This window comes from Budorcas taxicolor, chromosome 5, assembly GCF_023091745.1.
Source record: "Budorcas taxicolor isolate Tak-1 chromosome 5, Takin1.1, whole genome shotgun sequence".
NCBI classification, from domain to species: Eukaryota; Metazoa; Chordata; class Mammalia; order Artiodactyla; family Bovidae; genus Budorcas; species Budorcas taxicolor.
The window spans coordinates 26318460-26335984 of record NC_068914.1 but is presented as its reverse complement, the minus strand read 5'-3'; the positions used below and the strand labels follow the sequence as shown (position 1 = coordinate 26335984).

The following is a 17525-nucleotide window of genomic DNA, read 5'->3' as shown; positions in this document are numbered from 1 at the left end:
AAAACATTACCAGTAAAGATTCTGTGTTAATTTAGAAAACAAAACAAAAAAACTGTTGCTGTTTAGAACTAAAAGCTACTCTAAACCTCAGGATACTAGAGCTGAGACAAAGTAAATCCTGGAGGTCACGATCCATCTGCTTTGTCCAAGGATATACAAACACAGGGGTTTCACAGACTCAGCCATGTTTGCCAACAGAAGATTTTTAAGCCTGCAATTCTAGAGTAGTTCTTAGAATATAAGGAGGGGGGCTATGACACTTTCCCTCAGCTTGCCAAGATATACATCTGAATGCCCCTGCTGAGTCACCTGCCTCCCTCCCTCCCCTAGCCCCAGGTCTTCCAAAGTGTTCACTGCTGACAAAGAAAAGTATGTTGATTCTTCCCTAGCACTGGTGGACTGTCAATTCATGTGCTATCATTTGGTTGAAAGCTTCCTGATTGATAGATGCCTTGGGTTTGCCAGGGCTTTCTATTTGTGCAGTTCTTAAAGCATGGTTCCCAGACAGTAACATCAGAGTCACCTGGAAACTTGTTAGAAATGTAGAATTTCAGGTCTTTCCTCAGACCCACTCCGGGCTTAAGGTCTAGCATTATGTGTTATATCAAGCGCTCCAGGAATTCTGGTGTATGCTATAGTGTGAGAAGCACTGACTTAAGCTCTGGGATTATTTTTAAGGGCTATCTGTGGTTTGGTGGAAGTGTTGAAGCCATCAATGAAAAGTTTTCAGGACTTAGTTCTAAGGACTAAATAAGTTGTAAATAATCATGCATCTTAAGTCCAAGTTACACTGTGAATGGAGTTTGTACTTCCTTTTAATTCTCTGGAAAAACCACATTACCACCACTTGTGAGTCATGGCCAACACCCTTTCAACAGAGTGCAAATAACTGCACTGCCATCATCACACCATGTAAAGGAAGGAAGGCAGAAATGCTTGCAATTTTATGCCAAAATATGCAGTAGATAGCTTTTGTTTTGGAACACTCAACAATTTAGTGGCAGAGCTCAAAATAGAATTTGCCAGTTTAGGTCACAGATGCTGCTTCAGTCTATTTAAGCACAGCACCTTGAGTAGGAGTGTGTGTGTATATACAGATCAGATACACGTGCGCAGAGATGCTAAAGCGCAGTGACTTCTGAACTTTAAACAGGATTATTCTGCCCACTATTTTGAAGAAAAAAAGACTATTCTCTTCCCTCTCTCCCCCTAAAGAAAGTACAAGCAGTAGAGAGACTTTTACACTCATGGACTCTCTATGGTTCTCTGCTAACAGTGAGTGCTTCTAGGGTAGAGGAACTGAGGGCAAAGGTGAGAAAAAGACGTAATTTTCACCATGACCCTTGTGTACTGTTTGAGTGTTTTAAAATCGGATGGATTACATTTTCAAAAGAAAAAAAAAGATTTAAAAATAGCTGGGCTTCCCTAGCTCAGCTGGTAAAGAATCCACCTGTGATGCAGGAGACCCCAGTTTGATTCCTGGGTCGGGAAGATCCGCTGGAGAAGGGACAGGCTACCCATTCCCGTACTCTTGGGCTTCCCTGTGGCTCAGCTGGTAAAGAATCCACCTGCAATGCGGGAGACCTGGGTTCGATCCCTGGGTTAGGAAGACCCCCTGGAGAAGGGAAAGGCTACTCACTCCAATATTCTGGCCTGGAGAATTCCATGGACTAAGTCCATGGGGTCGCAAAGAGTTGGACACGACTGAGCTACTTTCACTTTTTCCTTAACAGTACTGAACTGAATGTCCACATGAAAAAACCACCTCAGTTCACAAGCACTATGTACAAACATTAACTAAAAAGTAGATAACAGACCTAAATGTAAGACTAACAACTATAAAACTTCTAGAAGAAAATTTAAGAGACAGTTTTTTTGATCTTGACCTAGCCAAAAATTCTGCAGATACAATAAAAGTATAAATAAAGAAAAAATTTGATAAATTGAACTTCATCAAAAAGCACTCTTTGGAAGACACTATTAAGAAAATGGAAGGATAAGTAAGCTGCAGACTGGGAGAAGATATGTAAAAAAAAGCACGTATCAGATACAGGACTCTTACGTAGAGCAGGTAGACACCTCCAACACAGTAAGGAAAAAGAACCCAATTACAAAAATGTATATATAAACGCACTGCAAACACTTCTCCTACTCTTTGGATTACATTTTCACTCTCTTAATAGTGCTTTTTAATGAACAGAAACTCTTAATTTTAATATATTCCAGTTTATGCATTTTGAAAAAAATGGACAAATATTTAAACACAACATTTACCAGATTTACAGATGGCAAGTAAGCACATAAAAAGATGTTCAACTTATTTAGATATTAAGAAAATGTAAATTAAAGCCATAATAAGATAAAAATGCATACATTCAAATGCTTAAAAACAAAACTACCAGTAAATAGAGGAAATGGAACTCACATGTACTGCTTTGGAGAATGGAAAATGGTATAACCACCAGATTCGCAGTATCTTATCAAGTAAATCATACACTCCTCCCAGCTGCTGCCCTTGGCCTTGGGCTCGGGGTGGCTCCTCAGGGTCACAGCCCCTGGCCTCAGGTGCGAGGTGGCTTCTCCTGGCCGCCCCTGACCTCCAACGCAGGATAGCTCCTCCCGGCCGCCACCCCTGACCTCGGACGCGGGGTGTCTCCTCTCGGCCGCCGCCCCTGACCTTGGACGCAGGGTAGCTCTTCCCGGCCGCCACTGACCTCGGATGCGGCGTAGCTCCTCTCGGCCCTTCCTGCACTGTGAGGAGCCACCTCGCGCCCGAGGCCAGAGGTGGCAGCTGGGAGGAGCCACCCACACGCGAGGCCAGGGCCGGCGGCTGGGAGGAGCATCCCGAGGAGCGGTGGCTACGCAGGCTCAGGAGGGCCTAGAGGAGCTATCCCACGTTGAAGGTCAGGAACTGCGGCGGTAAGAAGATACCCCTCATCCAAGGTAAGGAGCAGCTGCTGTGCTTTGCTGGAGCAGCCGTGAAGAGATACCCTGCGCCCAAGGTAAGAGAAACCCAAGTAAGATGGTAGGTGTTGCAAGAGGGCATCAGAGGGCAGACACGCTGAAACCATACTCACAGAAAACTAGTCAATCTAATCACACTAGGACCACAGCCTTGTCTAACTCAATGAAACCAAGCCATGCCTGCAGGGCAACCCAAGTCGGGCGGGCCATTGTAGAGAGGTCTGACAGAATGTGGTCCAGTGGAGAAGGGAATGGCAAACCACTTCAGTATTCTTGCCTTGAGAACCCCATGAACAGTATGAAAAGGCAAAATGATAGGATACCAAAAGAGGAACTCCCCAGGTCATTAGGTGCCCAATATGCTACTGGAGATCAGTGGAGAAATAACTCCAGAAAGAATGAAGGGATGGAGCCAAAGCAAAAACAATACCCAGTTGTGGATGTGACTGGTGATAGAAGCAAGGTCCTATGCTGTAAAGAGCAATACTGCATAGGAACCTGGAATGTCAGGTCCATGAATCAAGGCAAATTGGAAGTGGTCAAACAAGAGATGGCAAGGGTGAACGTTGATATTCTAGGAATCAGCGAACTAAAATGGACTGGAATGGGTGAATTTAACTCAGATGACCATTATATCTACTACTGCGGGCAGGAATCCCTCAGAAGAAATGGAGTAGCCATCATGGTCAACAAAAGAGTCCGAAATGCAGTACTTGGATGCAATCTCAAAAACGACAGAATGATCTCTGTTCGTCTCCAAGGCAAACCATTCAATATCAGTTATCCAAGTCTATGCCCCAATCAGTAACGCTGAAGAAGCTGAAGTTGAATGGTTCTATGAAGACCTACAAGACCTTTTAGAACTAACACCCAAAAGAGATGTCCTTTTCATTATAGGGGACTGGAATGCAAAAGTAGGAAGTCAAGAAACACCTGGAGTAACAGGCCAATTTGGCCCTGGAATGCAGAATGAAGCAGGGTAATAGAGTTTTGCCAAGAAAATGCACTGGTCATAGCAAACACCCTCTTCCAACAACACAAGAGAAGACTCCACACATGGACATCACCAGATGGTCAACATCGAAATCAGACTGATTATATTCTTTGCAGCCAAAGATGGAGAAGCTCTATACAGTCAACAAAAACAAGACCAGGAGCTGATTGTGGCTCAGATTATGAACTCCTTATTACCAAATTCAGACTTAAATTGAAGAAAGTAAGGAAAATTGCTACACCATTCAGGTATGACCTAAATCAAATCCCTTATGATTATACAGTGGAAGTGAGAAATAGATTGAAGGGCCTAGTTCTGATAGATAGAGTGCCTGATGAACTATGGAATGAGGTTCGTGACATTGTACAGGAGACAGGGATCAAGACCATCTCCATGGAAAAGAAATGCAAAAAAGCAAAATGGCTGTCTGGGGAGGCCTCACAAATAGCTGTGAAAAGAAGAGAGGCGAAAAGCCAAGGAGAAAAGGAAAGATATAAGCATCTGAATGCAGAGTTGCAAAGAATAGCAAGAAGAAATAAGAAAGCCTTCCTTCCTCAGCGATCAATGCAAAGAAATAGAGGAAACGAACAGAATGGGAAAGACTAGAGATCTCTTCAAGAAAATTAGAGATACCAAGGGAACATTTCATGCAAAGATGGGCTCAATTAAGGACAGAAATGGTATGGACCTAACAGAAGCAGAAGAGATTAAGAAGAAATGGCAAGAATACACGGAAGAACTGTACAAAAAAGATCTTCACGACCCGGATAATCATGATGATGTGATCACTAATCTTGAGCCAGACATCTTGGAAAGTGAAGTAAAGTGGGCCTTAGAAAGCATCACTACAAACAAAGCCAGTGGAGGTGATGCAATTCCAGTTGAGCTGTTTCAAATCCTGAAAGATGATGCTGTGAAAGTGCTGCACTCAATATGCCAGCAAATTTGGAAAACTCAGCAGTGGCCACAGGACTGGAAAAGGTCAGTTTTCATTCCAATCCCAAAGAAAGGCAATGCCAAAGAATGCTCAAACTACCGCACAACTGTACTCATCTCACACACTAGTAAAGTAATGCTCAAAATTCTCCAAGCCAGGCTTCCGCAATACGTGAACCATGAACTCCCTGATGTTCAAGCTGGTTTCAGAATAGGCAGAGGAACCAGAGATCAAATTGGCAACATCCGCTGGATCATGGAAAAAGCAAGAGAGTTCCAGAAAAACATCTATTTCTGCTTTATTGACTATGCCAAAGCCTTTGATTGTGTGGACCACCACAAACTGGAAAATTCTGAAAGAGATGTGAATACCAGACCACCTGACCTGCCTCCTGAGAAATCTGTATGCAGGTCAGGAGGCAACAGTTAGAACTGGACATGGAACAACAGACTGGTTCCAAATAGGAAAAGGAGTACGTCAAGGCTCTATATTGTCACCCTGCTTATTTAACTTCTATGCAGAGTACATCATGAGAAACGCTGGACTGGAAGAAACACAAGCTGGAATTAAGATTGCCGGGAGAAAAATCAATAACCTCAGATATGCAGATGACACCACCCTTATGGCAGAAAGTTAAGAGGAACTAAAAAGCCTCTTGATGAAAGTGAAAGAGGAGAGCGAAAAAGTTGGCTTAAAGCTCAACATTCAGAAAACGAAGATCATGGCATCTGGTCCCATCGCTTCATGGGAAATAGATGGGAAACAGTGTCAGACTTTATTTTTGGGGGCTCCAAAATCACTGCAGATGGTGACTGCAGCCATGAAATTAAAAGACGCTTACTCCTTGGAAGAAAAGTTATGACCAACCTAGATAGTATATTCAAAAGCAGAGACATTACTTTGCCGACTAAGGTCCGTCTAGTCAAGGCTATGGTTTTTCCTGTGGTCATGTATGGATGTGAGAGTTGGACTGTGAAGAAAGCTGAGTGCCGAAGAATTGATGCTTTGGAATTGTGGTGTTGGAGAAGACTCCTGAGAGTCCCTTGGACTGCAAGGAGATCCAACCAGTCCATTCTGAAGGAGATCAACCCTGGGATTTCTTTGGAAGGAATGATGCTAAAACTGAAACTCCAGTACTTTGGCCACCTCATGAGAAGAGTTGACTCACTGGAAAAGACTCTGATGCTGGGAGGGATTGGGGGCAGGAGAAGAAGGGGACGATCGAGGATGAGATGGCTGGATGGCATCACTGACTCGATGGACGTGAGTCTGAGTGAACTCCGGGAGATGGTGATGAACAAGCAGGCCTGGCGTGCTGTGATTCATGGGGTCGCAAAGAGTCGGACATGACTGAGCGACTGAACTGAACTGGACTGAAATCATACACTTTTCCTGTGACCTGGTTGGTATTTACCCAACTGAAATAAAATCTATGTTCATACAAAAACCCTTATGTGAATGTGGCTTCTAGTGCCTTTGTTACTAATCCAAACTGAAAATAACACAAATGTTCAATTGGTGAATGGATTACAAAACCAAGTGACACATTTAAGCAATGAAAAACTGCCCGGTAATAACAAGAAGCAACTACTGATACAACAACATGGATGAAACTCCAATGCATTATAGTGACTAAGAAAAGTCACACTCAAAGGCTACATATTATATGATTCCAATCATATGACTTTCTTATAAAGGCAGGGCTACAGGGAAAGAAAATAGTAAGTGGTTACAGGAATGTCAGGGAGGAGAAGAGAGTGAAAGTGGGGGAGAGATAAGCGGAACATGATAGAAAGTCCAGAGAGAAACCCACACACCTATGGTCACCTAATCTATGACAAAGGCAAGAATATACAACGGAGAAAAGAGTCTCTTCAATGAGTGGTACTGGGAAAACTGGACAGTTATATGTAAACAAATGAAACCAGAACCCTCCCTAACACCATATACAAAATTAAACACAAAATGGATTAAAGACCTAAATGTAAGGCTGGATACTATAAAACTCTTAGAGGAAAACATAGGCAGACCACTCTCTGACATAAATCACGGCAAGATCTTCTATTTACCTCCTATAGTAATGAAAATATAAATAAATGGGACCTCATTAAACTTAAAAGCTTTTGCATAGCAAAGGAAATCATCAACAAAACAAAAACAGGACCCTGAGGACTGGAGAAAATATTTGCAAACAAAGCGACTGACAAGGGATTAATCTCCAAAGTACACAAACAGTTCATGCAGGCCAATAATGAAAAATAATGGCCAGTTGCCATCTGGGGATTGACCTAAACAGACATTTCTCCAAAGATATACAGATGGCCAAAAGGCACATGAAAAAATGCTCAACATCACTAATCACTGGAGAAATGCAATCAAAACTACAATGAGGTACCACCTCACACTGGTCAGGATGGCCACCATCAAAAAAATGTACAAGCAAAGGCTGGGGAGGATGTGGAGAAAAGGAACAGTCCTATACTGTTGATGGGAATGTAAACTGGGGCAGTATGGACGTTCCTTAAAATACTGAAAAGAGAACTATCGTGTGACCCAGCAATCCCACTCCTGTGCATATATCCAAAGAAAACCATAATTTGAAAAGATACACGCACCGCAGTGTTCACTGCAGCACAGTTTACAACAGCCAGGACATGGAAACCACCTAGATGTCCACCAACAGAGGAATGGGTAAAGATGCGGCATGCATGTAAAACGGAATACTACTCAGCCATAAAAAAATACAAAAAACCAAACTAACTTGCAGTAACACGGGTGGACCTAGATTATCATACTGGGTGATGTTAAGAGAAACACAAATACTGTTATCACTTATATGTGTAATCTAAGAAAATGGTACAAATAAACTTATATACAAAAAAGAAATGAGTTGCAGAGGTAGAAAACTTATGGTTACCGGGGGAAAGAGAAGGGGTGAATTGGGAAACTATGGTCGATATATACACACTGCTGCTGCTGCTGCTGCTAAGTCACGTCAGTCATGTCCAACTCTGTGTGACCCCATAGACGGCAGCCCACCAGGCTCCCCCGTCCCTGGGATTCTCCAGGCAAGAACACTGGAGCGGGCTGCCATTTCCTTCTCCAATGCATGAAAGTGAAAAGTGAACGTGAAGTCACTCAGTCACATCCGACTCTTAGCGACCCCAAGGACTGCAGCCTACCAGGCTCCTCCATCCATGGGAGTTTCCAGGCAGGAGTACTGGAGTGGGGTGCCAGTACCTTCTCCATATACACACTACTACATATGAAGCAGGTAGTAAGGATCTACTGTATAGCACAGCAAACTCTACTCAATACTCTATAATGACCCACATGAGAAAAGAATGTAAAAAAGAGTCAATATATGTATAACTGATTCACTTTGCCGTTTACCCGAAACTAACATTATAAATCAACTACACTCCAATAAAAAACTTTTAAAAAGTTTGAGAGGATGTAGGAGGAGGGAATTTTTTGAAGCGATGGCAATGTTCTTTATTACCTAATTACACATTTGTGAAAATTCACAGAACTGTATAGTAAAAAAAGAGTACATATACTATATATAAATTACACCTTTAAAAAATGCACTATCCAGTTTGGCTTTAAAGAAAATGAATTTTGGATAAGCTGAGTATGTGAATAAGGATTTTCAAGGGAACCTGTTTTGTGTTGTTAAACAATTACTTATAGTTGCAAAAATATTTACTGTACTATCCTCTTAAACAGACTGCTCCTTTCAGGGCATTTTACATTTGGATAAAGACTAGCTATTTTCTAGGCTTCCCTGATGGCTCAGACAGTCAATAATCTACCTGCAATGCAACAGATGTGGGTTCAGTCCCTGGGTTGGGAAGATCTCCTAGAGAAGGGAAATGGCTACCCACTCCAGTATTCTGGCCTGGAGAATTCCATTGACAGAGGAGCTTGGCAGGCTACAGTCCATGGGGTCACAAAGAGTTAGACACGACTGAGCGACTTGCACTTTACTATCTGTTTTCTGGTAAGAGGTTAGAAGGCCAAGAATGATATGCGGGGTGCATCCCAATTAAACATGAATCATAAATGACACATCCTTGAAATTATTCTATTAAGCCCATGGGAAAATAAAAACAATTTAACATCCTCGAGAAAAAAAAATGTATAAGTGTAATTTTTTCTCTAGGATGTCACTGTAGAGAAAAAGATATAATGATGATTATATCTTACTACCATAAATGCTATTTAAGAATGATAAATCTAACCCTAAACTTGACATCTTAAATACTCCTTATCACTTAAGGAGTATTTGTGGCTATTATAACAGTGTCATAAATATTATGCAGGCATTGGTATATAAAATGTGGAAGCTTTCCTTGGTCAAAAGACACACATCAAATACATCTCAATACACCTTTGCCCAACTCTGAGACAAGCCAGCTTTCTGGATTCCCAGGTTGCCTTTGCACTCTTGTTACTATGAGGGCTAAACTGCTCTCTGGTAGCTTCAGTCTATTTATAGAAACCCCAATACATGCTTTTAATCCAAACCTTCCACATCACTGTCTATTCTGCGCCATTCTTCCGGGTGCCACAAGGCCAAGCCCCAGAAACAAAAACTAGGTGTTTAGTTTTAAGTTTTGTGAATCAATAGCTATAAAAATTATGTACCATCTTTCTTTGGACATGCTACTGTTATGTTAGCAAACTAAAGGAAGGAAGTCGTGTTAGCAAAAAATAAGAAGGAAGCATGGTGAAAGCCTGAATTATGGAATGGTCTATCCAATAATTCATTCTATTCATATTTGGTGCCTTAGAAAATGTATCATCTCTAAGACCAGATACTCTCCCCTTCTGCTATTAACTCTCAACTATTGAGAACTGAATATATATAGTAACTTTCTTTTTTTCCCTAAAAAGTCTTTAAAATTAGACTTCAGCCCACTAAATTAGAAACAACACAACAATGGAAATCTGGTTCATATGAATACAATTTACAGTTTCAACGCATTTAATTATATCAGGTCTCACCAAGCACTGAAAAGCAGTTTTCTTAATGAAGGCATGCTAGTGTAGGTCATTCTCCTCCTCTCATCTTCTTTGATCTATATTTAACTCAGGACAAGTTCTTTCTGGTTCAGTAACAATGTGCTACAAGTAACTTTATGTACCTGATGAAGTGCTCCTGCTGGTAAGACGATGGCATCACCGAGGAACTGAATAAGAGTGCAGGTTTTGACTCCATACTCCTCAAGCAGTCTTTGACGAAGCTTTTTGTTCACATACCAACTCTGGTCACGTATTGGATCATGTTCTGGTAGAACTTCAAGGCCTTGTTCTTTTGAAATCTGAAATATGGATTACAATTAAAATATATACCCCAATTTAAGTAAAGGAAATGGTAAATCCTGTTCAGCTACATTTCAATGTTCTTTACAGTAAGTCTTTGTTCTCAGAATCTTCTGGAATGATGATTAAGCTTAAGTTAAAGAAAATCATGTTCTACAATTGGAAAAGCAAAAGGATATGAAACTGATGCAGACTGATGTAATGTTAAAAAAGTAAATTATACTCCTTTCTCATCTCCTTTCACTATGAAGTTTTCTCTTTTTTAAAAATAGTAATAATGATCAGTTATTTTTCCCAGTTTTTTTGGCTACACTACGAAGTTTGCAGGGATCTTAGTTCTCTGACCAGGGGAACTGGACTCATCCCCCGAGCACTGGAAGCACAGAGCCCTAACCACTGAACTGGCAGGCAATTCGTTGACAATGAGGTTTTCATCCATTTGGCTCCTTCCAGTAATTTTAAGAGTATAGCACAAAGATGGGGGAAAGGTTAGTTTAGTAGCTTTCTTCCAAAATCCAAACCATTAGTATATATGAACTTCACAGATATTTTTTGATGCTATTCTTTTTTTAAGGTAGGTACAAAGATAAATACCTTATATTGCTAACCTTCTAACCCTTGAGAAATGAATTTCAAGGAACCTTTTGACTAACAAGTGAAATCTTCTGCTTTAAAAAGCATAATTTATAATAAATTAAGACTGGTAGGTGGTTCTGGGATAAGATAAGGGTTACAGGGCCATAGCTCCTTCACTTTATACGGACCAAAGACAACCCTTAGTTCATTCAGAAAGAATACGAAAACCAGCAATTATGGTCCCTTAAAAGAAATCCTTATCATCACAAAATTCAGAAAATATTGAGAAAATGGTCTAAACTAATTTCAGATCAATGTGTCACTTTTTAACAATTTAATGCACAATTACTCAAAATGTCAACCTATTCAAGTATCACAGAGCAACCAGATATGACAGAGGAGAATTACTCCTTCGGTCAATAGCCAAAAATAACAACATTAAAAAAAAAATCTGCTTTTTTCACATTTCTATGACATATTAAACTTTATATTCTATAATTCCAGTCACTACTTTTCACCAAGGGTAACATGTGACTCATTAACAGGTTCTTTACGGAGATAAAGAATACTAGTAACTGAGAAGAAACTGCCATTCAAATTTCTCAAGAGAAAAGGAGCTTTTGATTTTCAATAACGAAAAATTCCGTCCTCCTAAGTAAAAATTATTTCATCATCTCACCCTGCTGAATGCCAATGAGGTTACATTAAAAATTAAGTCTTCGTTCAAGGTGAAGAGATTAAACTATGTATGGAACCTAAAATTGTACCTTCTGAAGAAATTCCCGTATCTTGTCAACATCTTTCCCAGCATAAATATGCCACAGAGCACCTGGTATTTCACTTGAGTCCTTCAATCGTTTTCTTAAAATGTCATCCAAATCTTCTTCCTCAAATTTCTTGAGTATTCCTAAAACGCAGAATATTTTCATACTAGTCAATAAAGACTACCAGAAAGTCAAGCGGCCTAAGATTGACCTCTCAGAGAAGCACAGTGCCTGACTAGACTGGACTCTTAAACAGGAGATAAACTCAGTTATACATGAAAACTGTGATAACTGCAAGAGCAGAGAACACTGACCTGGGTACCTGGGGATAATAACATTTCCCAGTTCATTTGCTTTCCATAAACCAAGGACAGGAGATAAAAACTCAAGGACCTTTACTCAAACTTGACCACCTTTTTTCTTCTTGTCCCAAACTATGGTCATAACGTTATACACTCACAGCATTTCATAACTTCCAAGGACTTTCCTGACCACTATTAGGCAAGGATCATAATCTCTATTTTACAGCTGAGCAAAAAGGTTCAGTGAGGAGAAAGGATTTGTTCATTACCATGACTAATGAATGGCAGAGCGATATGTCTCATTTACTATTACTGATTAATCACATGCTAATCCTTCAGGTGCTATGATTGAGGATGGATCAGACCATTCTGCTAATATGTTGACAAATTAAAAACTGTGCATATATATGTATGTATAAACAAATGTTAATCTTTGAGTGAAGTATAGGAATGTCATCATTTTCAAACTGCTGATTTCACTACAATGAACATTTTAAAGAAATGTTTTAACAGAAAAGGAAATCTATTGCTTAACACAAAGAATACATCAAATGTTTAATAATTTATGATAGTGAAATCTTTTTTAAAGTTAGCTGCAAAGATTTTTTGAAGTCAAACATTAGATGTTTACAATATACCAAACACTGTCCTAGAATGCTGGGGATTAGTTAAGACTTCCTGGAAAAAAGAGGCTATTAATAAGTGTAGGTAAACAAGAATATTACAAGTGCAATCATACAAGTTAAAAGGATGCAGAAAGACTAGCATAGTCCTCAAATTTTTTTTTTAGTTTTTATTTTTGGCCTCACTGTATAGCAGACATGTGGGACCTTAGTTCCCCAACTAGAAAGCAAACCAACATCCCCTGCATTCGAAGCATGAAGTCTTAACCACTGGACCACCAGGGAAGTCCCCTGTCAAATGTTATCTTTAAACGACAAAGATAAAGAAAATTGTTCCTGCTCTGTGAATTTTTAAAAGCTACTACAAAGAATACATCACGTTTCCTACTTTATGACAGTGAAATCACAAGGACAAAGATGACTGTTGGAGCAGAAAGGTTTACACTTTGATAAAGACCTTGATCTGATCTGTTTTGAGCAATCTGAATGAATACGGGAATTTGTTAGGGAGACATAGAAGTCGGGGAGCCATCGCAGGTGGAGGAGAAAGCATGTGCTCTAAGCAGGCACCAAAACATTCCTTTATACAGTGACCAACAATGAGAACTGGCAGATTAAAAAAGTCCAAAAATTACAGTGCTAATGAACTTTTCTCAAAAGACCGAATATTATGGTATGAAAAAGAGGGATGGGAGATGAATTAGGAAGATGAAAAAGTTCTAGCATTTAAGGACATGAAGGAAAACCAGGGGAGAAGAGCAGGTTGTATGACCTACAATAACCTCTGTATTGTAGACTGAGTGCTACAGGGGACAATTTGAACCAAGCACAATGAGGTGCAAACGATTTTCCTTAGTATCTGCAAGGGAGGGTCCCAGGGCCCTCCACCCCTCCCATGGCAGATACCAAATTCCACAGATGTTCAAACGGGTGAAGTGTTTTACCGTCCCTCACGCTGTATACTTTTAGACCATGTATAATACCTAATATAGTGTAAATGCCATGTAAATGACTGTAAATACAATATGAAAACCATGCAAACAATTGCTGGACACAGCAGGTTCCTTTTTCATTGTTTGGGTGGCGGAATTAGCAACTTTTGGAGTACAGCATATTTTTATTTTTTTATTGGGGCACAATGTTGTGTTAGCCAAATTCAAGTTTTACTTTTTGAGACTTACTAGAATTTTCTCTTTCCTCAATTATTTGCTATCCTTGGTTGGTTGAATCCACACATGTGAAACCCACAGATTAAAAGGGGTAACTCTAACTCTGTGGCACAACAGGCTTTGAAAAGCTAAGTAACCTGGCACCAAAGGACACACATTTCTGTGCTAGAGCTCAGACTATAACTCAGGCTTGCTTGACTTTCAAATTCTTGGGAGTGGGGGAGGTAAGAGTTTTTACTGATTGTAACAGTTAAATTAGCTGAGAAACTATGAGTTTCTATAGTTTAGGAGGAATTTAGCTTGTATATTGTGTGTGTGTACTCAGCGGCTAAGTTGTGTCCCACTCTTTTTGACCCCATGGACTGTAGCTCATCAGGCTCCTCTCTTCATGGGATTCTCCAGGCAAGAATACTGGGATGGGTTGCCACTTCCTTCTCCAGGGGATCTTCCTAACTCAGGAACTGAACCCGAGTCTTCTGCACTGGCACGCAGATGCTTTCCACTGAGCCACCTTGTGTATTACAGAGGCTGTTAAATATACATGATCAGAGTGAACACTGTAATAAACCTCCAGGTCCTGAGCACCTCGCCACTAAGCTGCAGATACATTCTGGGTTCCAGAAAAAACTGTTGAACTAAGTAGTGGCTGGAAATCATGTATAGAATTTCACAGGAAGTGCACATACACCAGAATGGGAATAGAGTCTATAATGCTAGAAAAGTCTGTGATTCCATTATACGAAGAATGAAAGGTGTAGTGTTACTGAAGCCACAGTCAGTATTTGAAGACGAGGCAGTGATTAACAGCATCATTTATTACAGATGGTTTAAATAATAAAAGGACCAGAAAGAAACCACTGTAGTAAACCATGACTGTCGGTGAGAGCCATAGCAACAGTAATCTCAGCAGGGCAGCAGGCAGGGGCCAACCTGCACTGAACTGAAACGTGAAAGGGAGGTGACAGACACGGCGAAGAATGCATGAGGGCAGGAGTAACAGGACAGCGGCCAGGAGACAAGATCCGAAGAAGGTTCTGTGAGAAAGGTGGAGAAGTCTAAAGTTTGCTCCTACTCTCAGAAAAGAAGCCAGTGTAAAAAGAAAAGTTTGAGGATCAATGTCTGTAACGAAGGGAATGATAGATGGGTAGATGGAACAAGGTTTCAAAAAGACACCCAGAGCGCAGGATCTAAAATCTATACACCGGATAGAAAATTTATTTCTACTTAAGGAAAAAGGCCCCTTTCTCTTTGGTACCAGAAGGGAAAAAAGCATGCTTGAGTTATGAACATGTCTTCATCGTCTTCAGAACAAAGACCTAGTTTCTATTCTTTACTAAATGTTTTTAAGTGAGCTTACCATTTATTTTCATACACTCAATAATAATATGAAAGGAGTAAATAAAAAATATTCACTTTTAAGACTTCCCTGGTGGTCCAGTGGTTGAGAGTCCACCTGTCAGTGTAGGGGGCCACAGGTTTGACCCCCGCTCCAGGAAGATTCCACATGTTACAGGGCAACTAAGCCCATGCAGCCAACTTCTGAGCCTGAGCCCTAGAGTGTGCTCCACAAGAGATGCCAGCACAATGAGAAGCCTGACATAACAAAGACCCAGCACAGCCAAAAATAAACCTAATTCTTTTTCTGGTGGTGGTGGTGCAGTCGCTGAGTTATATCCGACTCTTCTGACTCCATGGACTGTAGCCTGACAGTCTCCTCTGCCCAAGGGATTTCCCAGGCCAAGAGTACTGGAGGAGGTTGCCATTTCCTTTTCCAGGGGGATCTTCCAGATCTAGGGATCAAACCCAGGTCTCCTGCATTGCAGGCAGATTCTTTACCAACTGAGCCACCAGGGAAGTCCTCAAAGTGAATTTAACTCACTTTTAAAATTGAAAATCCTTTGTGTTTAAAAAAAAAAAAAAAAAGCCAGGTAAAATAATCATAGCTCAAAATGGGTATTAAATATCTCTAAATACACTGCGATTTTGGGGGTAATCTTTGATGTTAACTCAGAGGCTGACATTCTGGATAGTACTACTGGGTGTGGTTATTCAACTGTTTTTCCAAAACACCACTATTCTTAAAGCTTCTTTACCTGCTTTTGAGAGAATGCCATTTCCTTTCGCTATGCCGACATAGACGAGAATATTCACAACGTCAGACACTTCAACATGCAGATTTGTTGTTCCTATATCGTGATCTTTAGCAGCAGCTACCCCTGTGTACAAAATGAAACTTTACTTAATATCATACTTTATATACCCTACATATTCCTTCCAAAATCAACTCTATGAGGAAAGTCTGTTAGTTTTAATTTGAGCTTTAGTCTCCTTATTCTAACACCTGCCCACAAAATATCAAATATCCATGAAATATGCCATAAAAGTCAAGTTAATAGAAAATGTAACTATATTTTTATACTCCTGGCTATTAATACCTAATATACCACTGGTCTGCTTCAAAAAATATTTGAAAGAATTATTAATGGAACAGATTTAGTAGAATCTAAAAATGATTAGACAATTTATCTTTGATCAGAAGTTATTTAAAATTCCACATACTTCAAGCTGATAGAAATGCAAATATATACTCACCATAAGCACTGCACAACCTGGGTCCTAGATCAGGGCGCACAAAAAATCCCGGTAAATGAGAGGCCAGGTTGAATTTTCCTTCTGGATTACAATATTCTGGCAATGGCAGGCTTTTTAAAAGATCTTCATATCTGAATAACGACATTGACTTTTTTAAAATAAAGATTTACATTCTTAAGTATTTTCAAATATATAATGTTCAAGTTGTTACACTTTCCATTAGGCCTCTAACAGTTAAAACTTTTCTTGGCTTCATTCAAAGTTTAAATGAATGCATAATATACAGATAAGCAAAGAATAGAAGTAATTCTGACTAAAACTGCAATTCTGCTTCCCTAAACACAGCAAACTGAGAGCACCAAGAGAAGGGAGGTTCCAATCAGGGCCTCCTGTTCTCTGACAGAGCATTCTCTTCTTTACTGCCCTAGCAAAGACATTCACATTCCCCTGCTGAGACCACAGAGATTCAGTTCTGTAATTTTTTTTCTTACTTCCTTTTAATTGAGGAAGATACTACTTAAAGCTCACATCTGTAGTTCATTATCTCACTCCTTGGATAATCTCAGCTCAACCTCAAAAGTCAAGAGTCAAAATAGCCAAGTATAAAAAAATATACCTTGCTGGCATCATAGTCTTGAAGTCTTCTCCTGAAGGGCAATCTTTCAATTTTAAAACAACTGTTTCTCCACTTTTTGTTTTTTGCCGTTCTATAAGAATGCAATTGATTATTAAAAAGATAATTTTTGTCTTTTTATTCTTATTAATGTTTGAAGAGGAAAAAAAAACATAAAATGAATGAATACCTCTATTGTCATACAGTAGGTACTTAAAAACCTCTTTACAACTGTTACTAAGGTTAAAATTATAATCTTACATTTTTAATTTTTCAAAATGTTTTACACAAAGTATTTAATCCAAGTTTCAAAAGTTTTTGGGGTTGGTTGCCAAAAATATTCCCCAGGAATATTAATATACTGAATACAGCATAAAGAAACAGAATGACTTTTTTTGGCGGGGGCAGTCACTGAGCCCCCTGAGTTCACCCACCAGGGACTGAACCTGGACCATAGCAGTGAAAGCCTGACTCCTAACCACTGGCTCACCAGGCTATTTCCAAATGACTTCTCTATCATCAAAGGAAATGAGGGACAGAGACAGGAATAGGACCCAGTCTCTTGATTCCAAGTACTTGTTTCTTTTTACTAGAAAACAAATGATACAAATGTTTCAAAGATCTAAACAATGTATTTCCAATTTATCATTTTGGGAAGACAGG

The 17525-nt window shown here is 39.8% G+C and overlaps 1 protein-coding gene across 1 annotated transcript in view; it reads right to left on the bottom strand.

The window, feature by feature from the left end:
* JMJD1C (jumonji domain containing 1C) overlaps window positions 1-17525 on the bottom strand; it is a 280413-nt gene that overhangs the window by 4228 nt on the left and 258660 nt on the right. Inside the window, exons 20-24 of the mRNA XM_052640187.1 lie at window positions 16866-16956; window positions 16250-16380; window positions 15751-15873; window positions 11567-11706; window positions 10046-10222 (exon numbers count right to left, since the gene is read on the bottom strand). Of these exons, the coding sequence (XP_052496147.1) occupies window positions 10046-10222; window positions 11567-11706; window positions 15751-15873; window positions 16250-16380; window positions 16866-16956 (662 nt within the window). The remainder of the gene's footprint in view (window positions 1-10045; window positions 10223-11566; window positions 11707-15750; window positions 15874-16249; window positions 16381-16865; window positions 16957-17525) is intronic.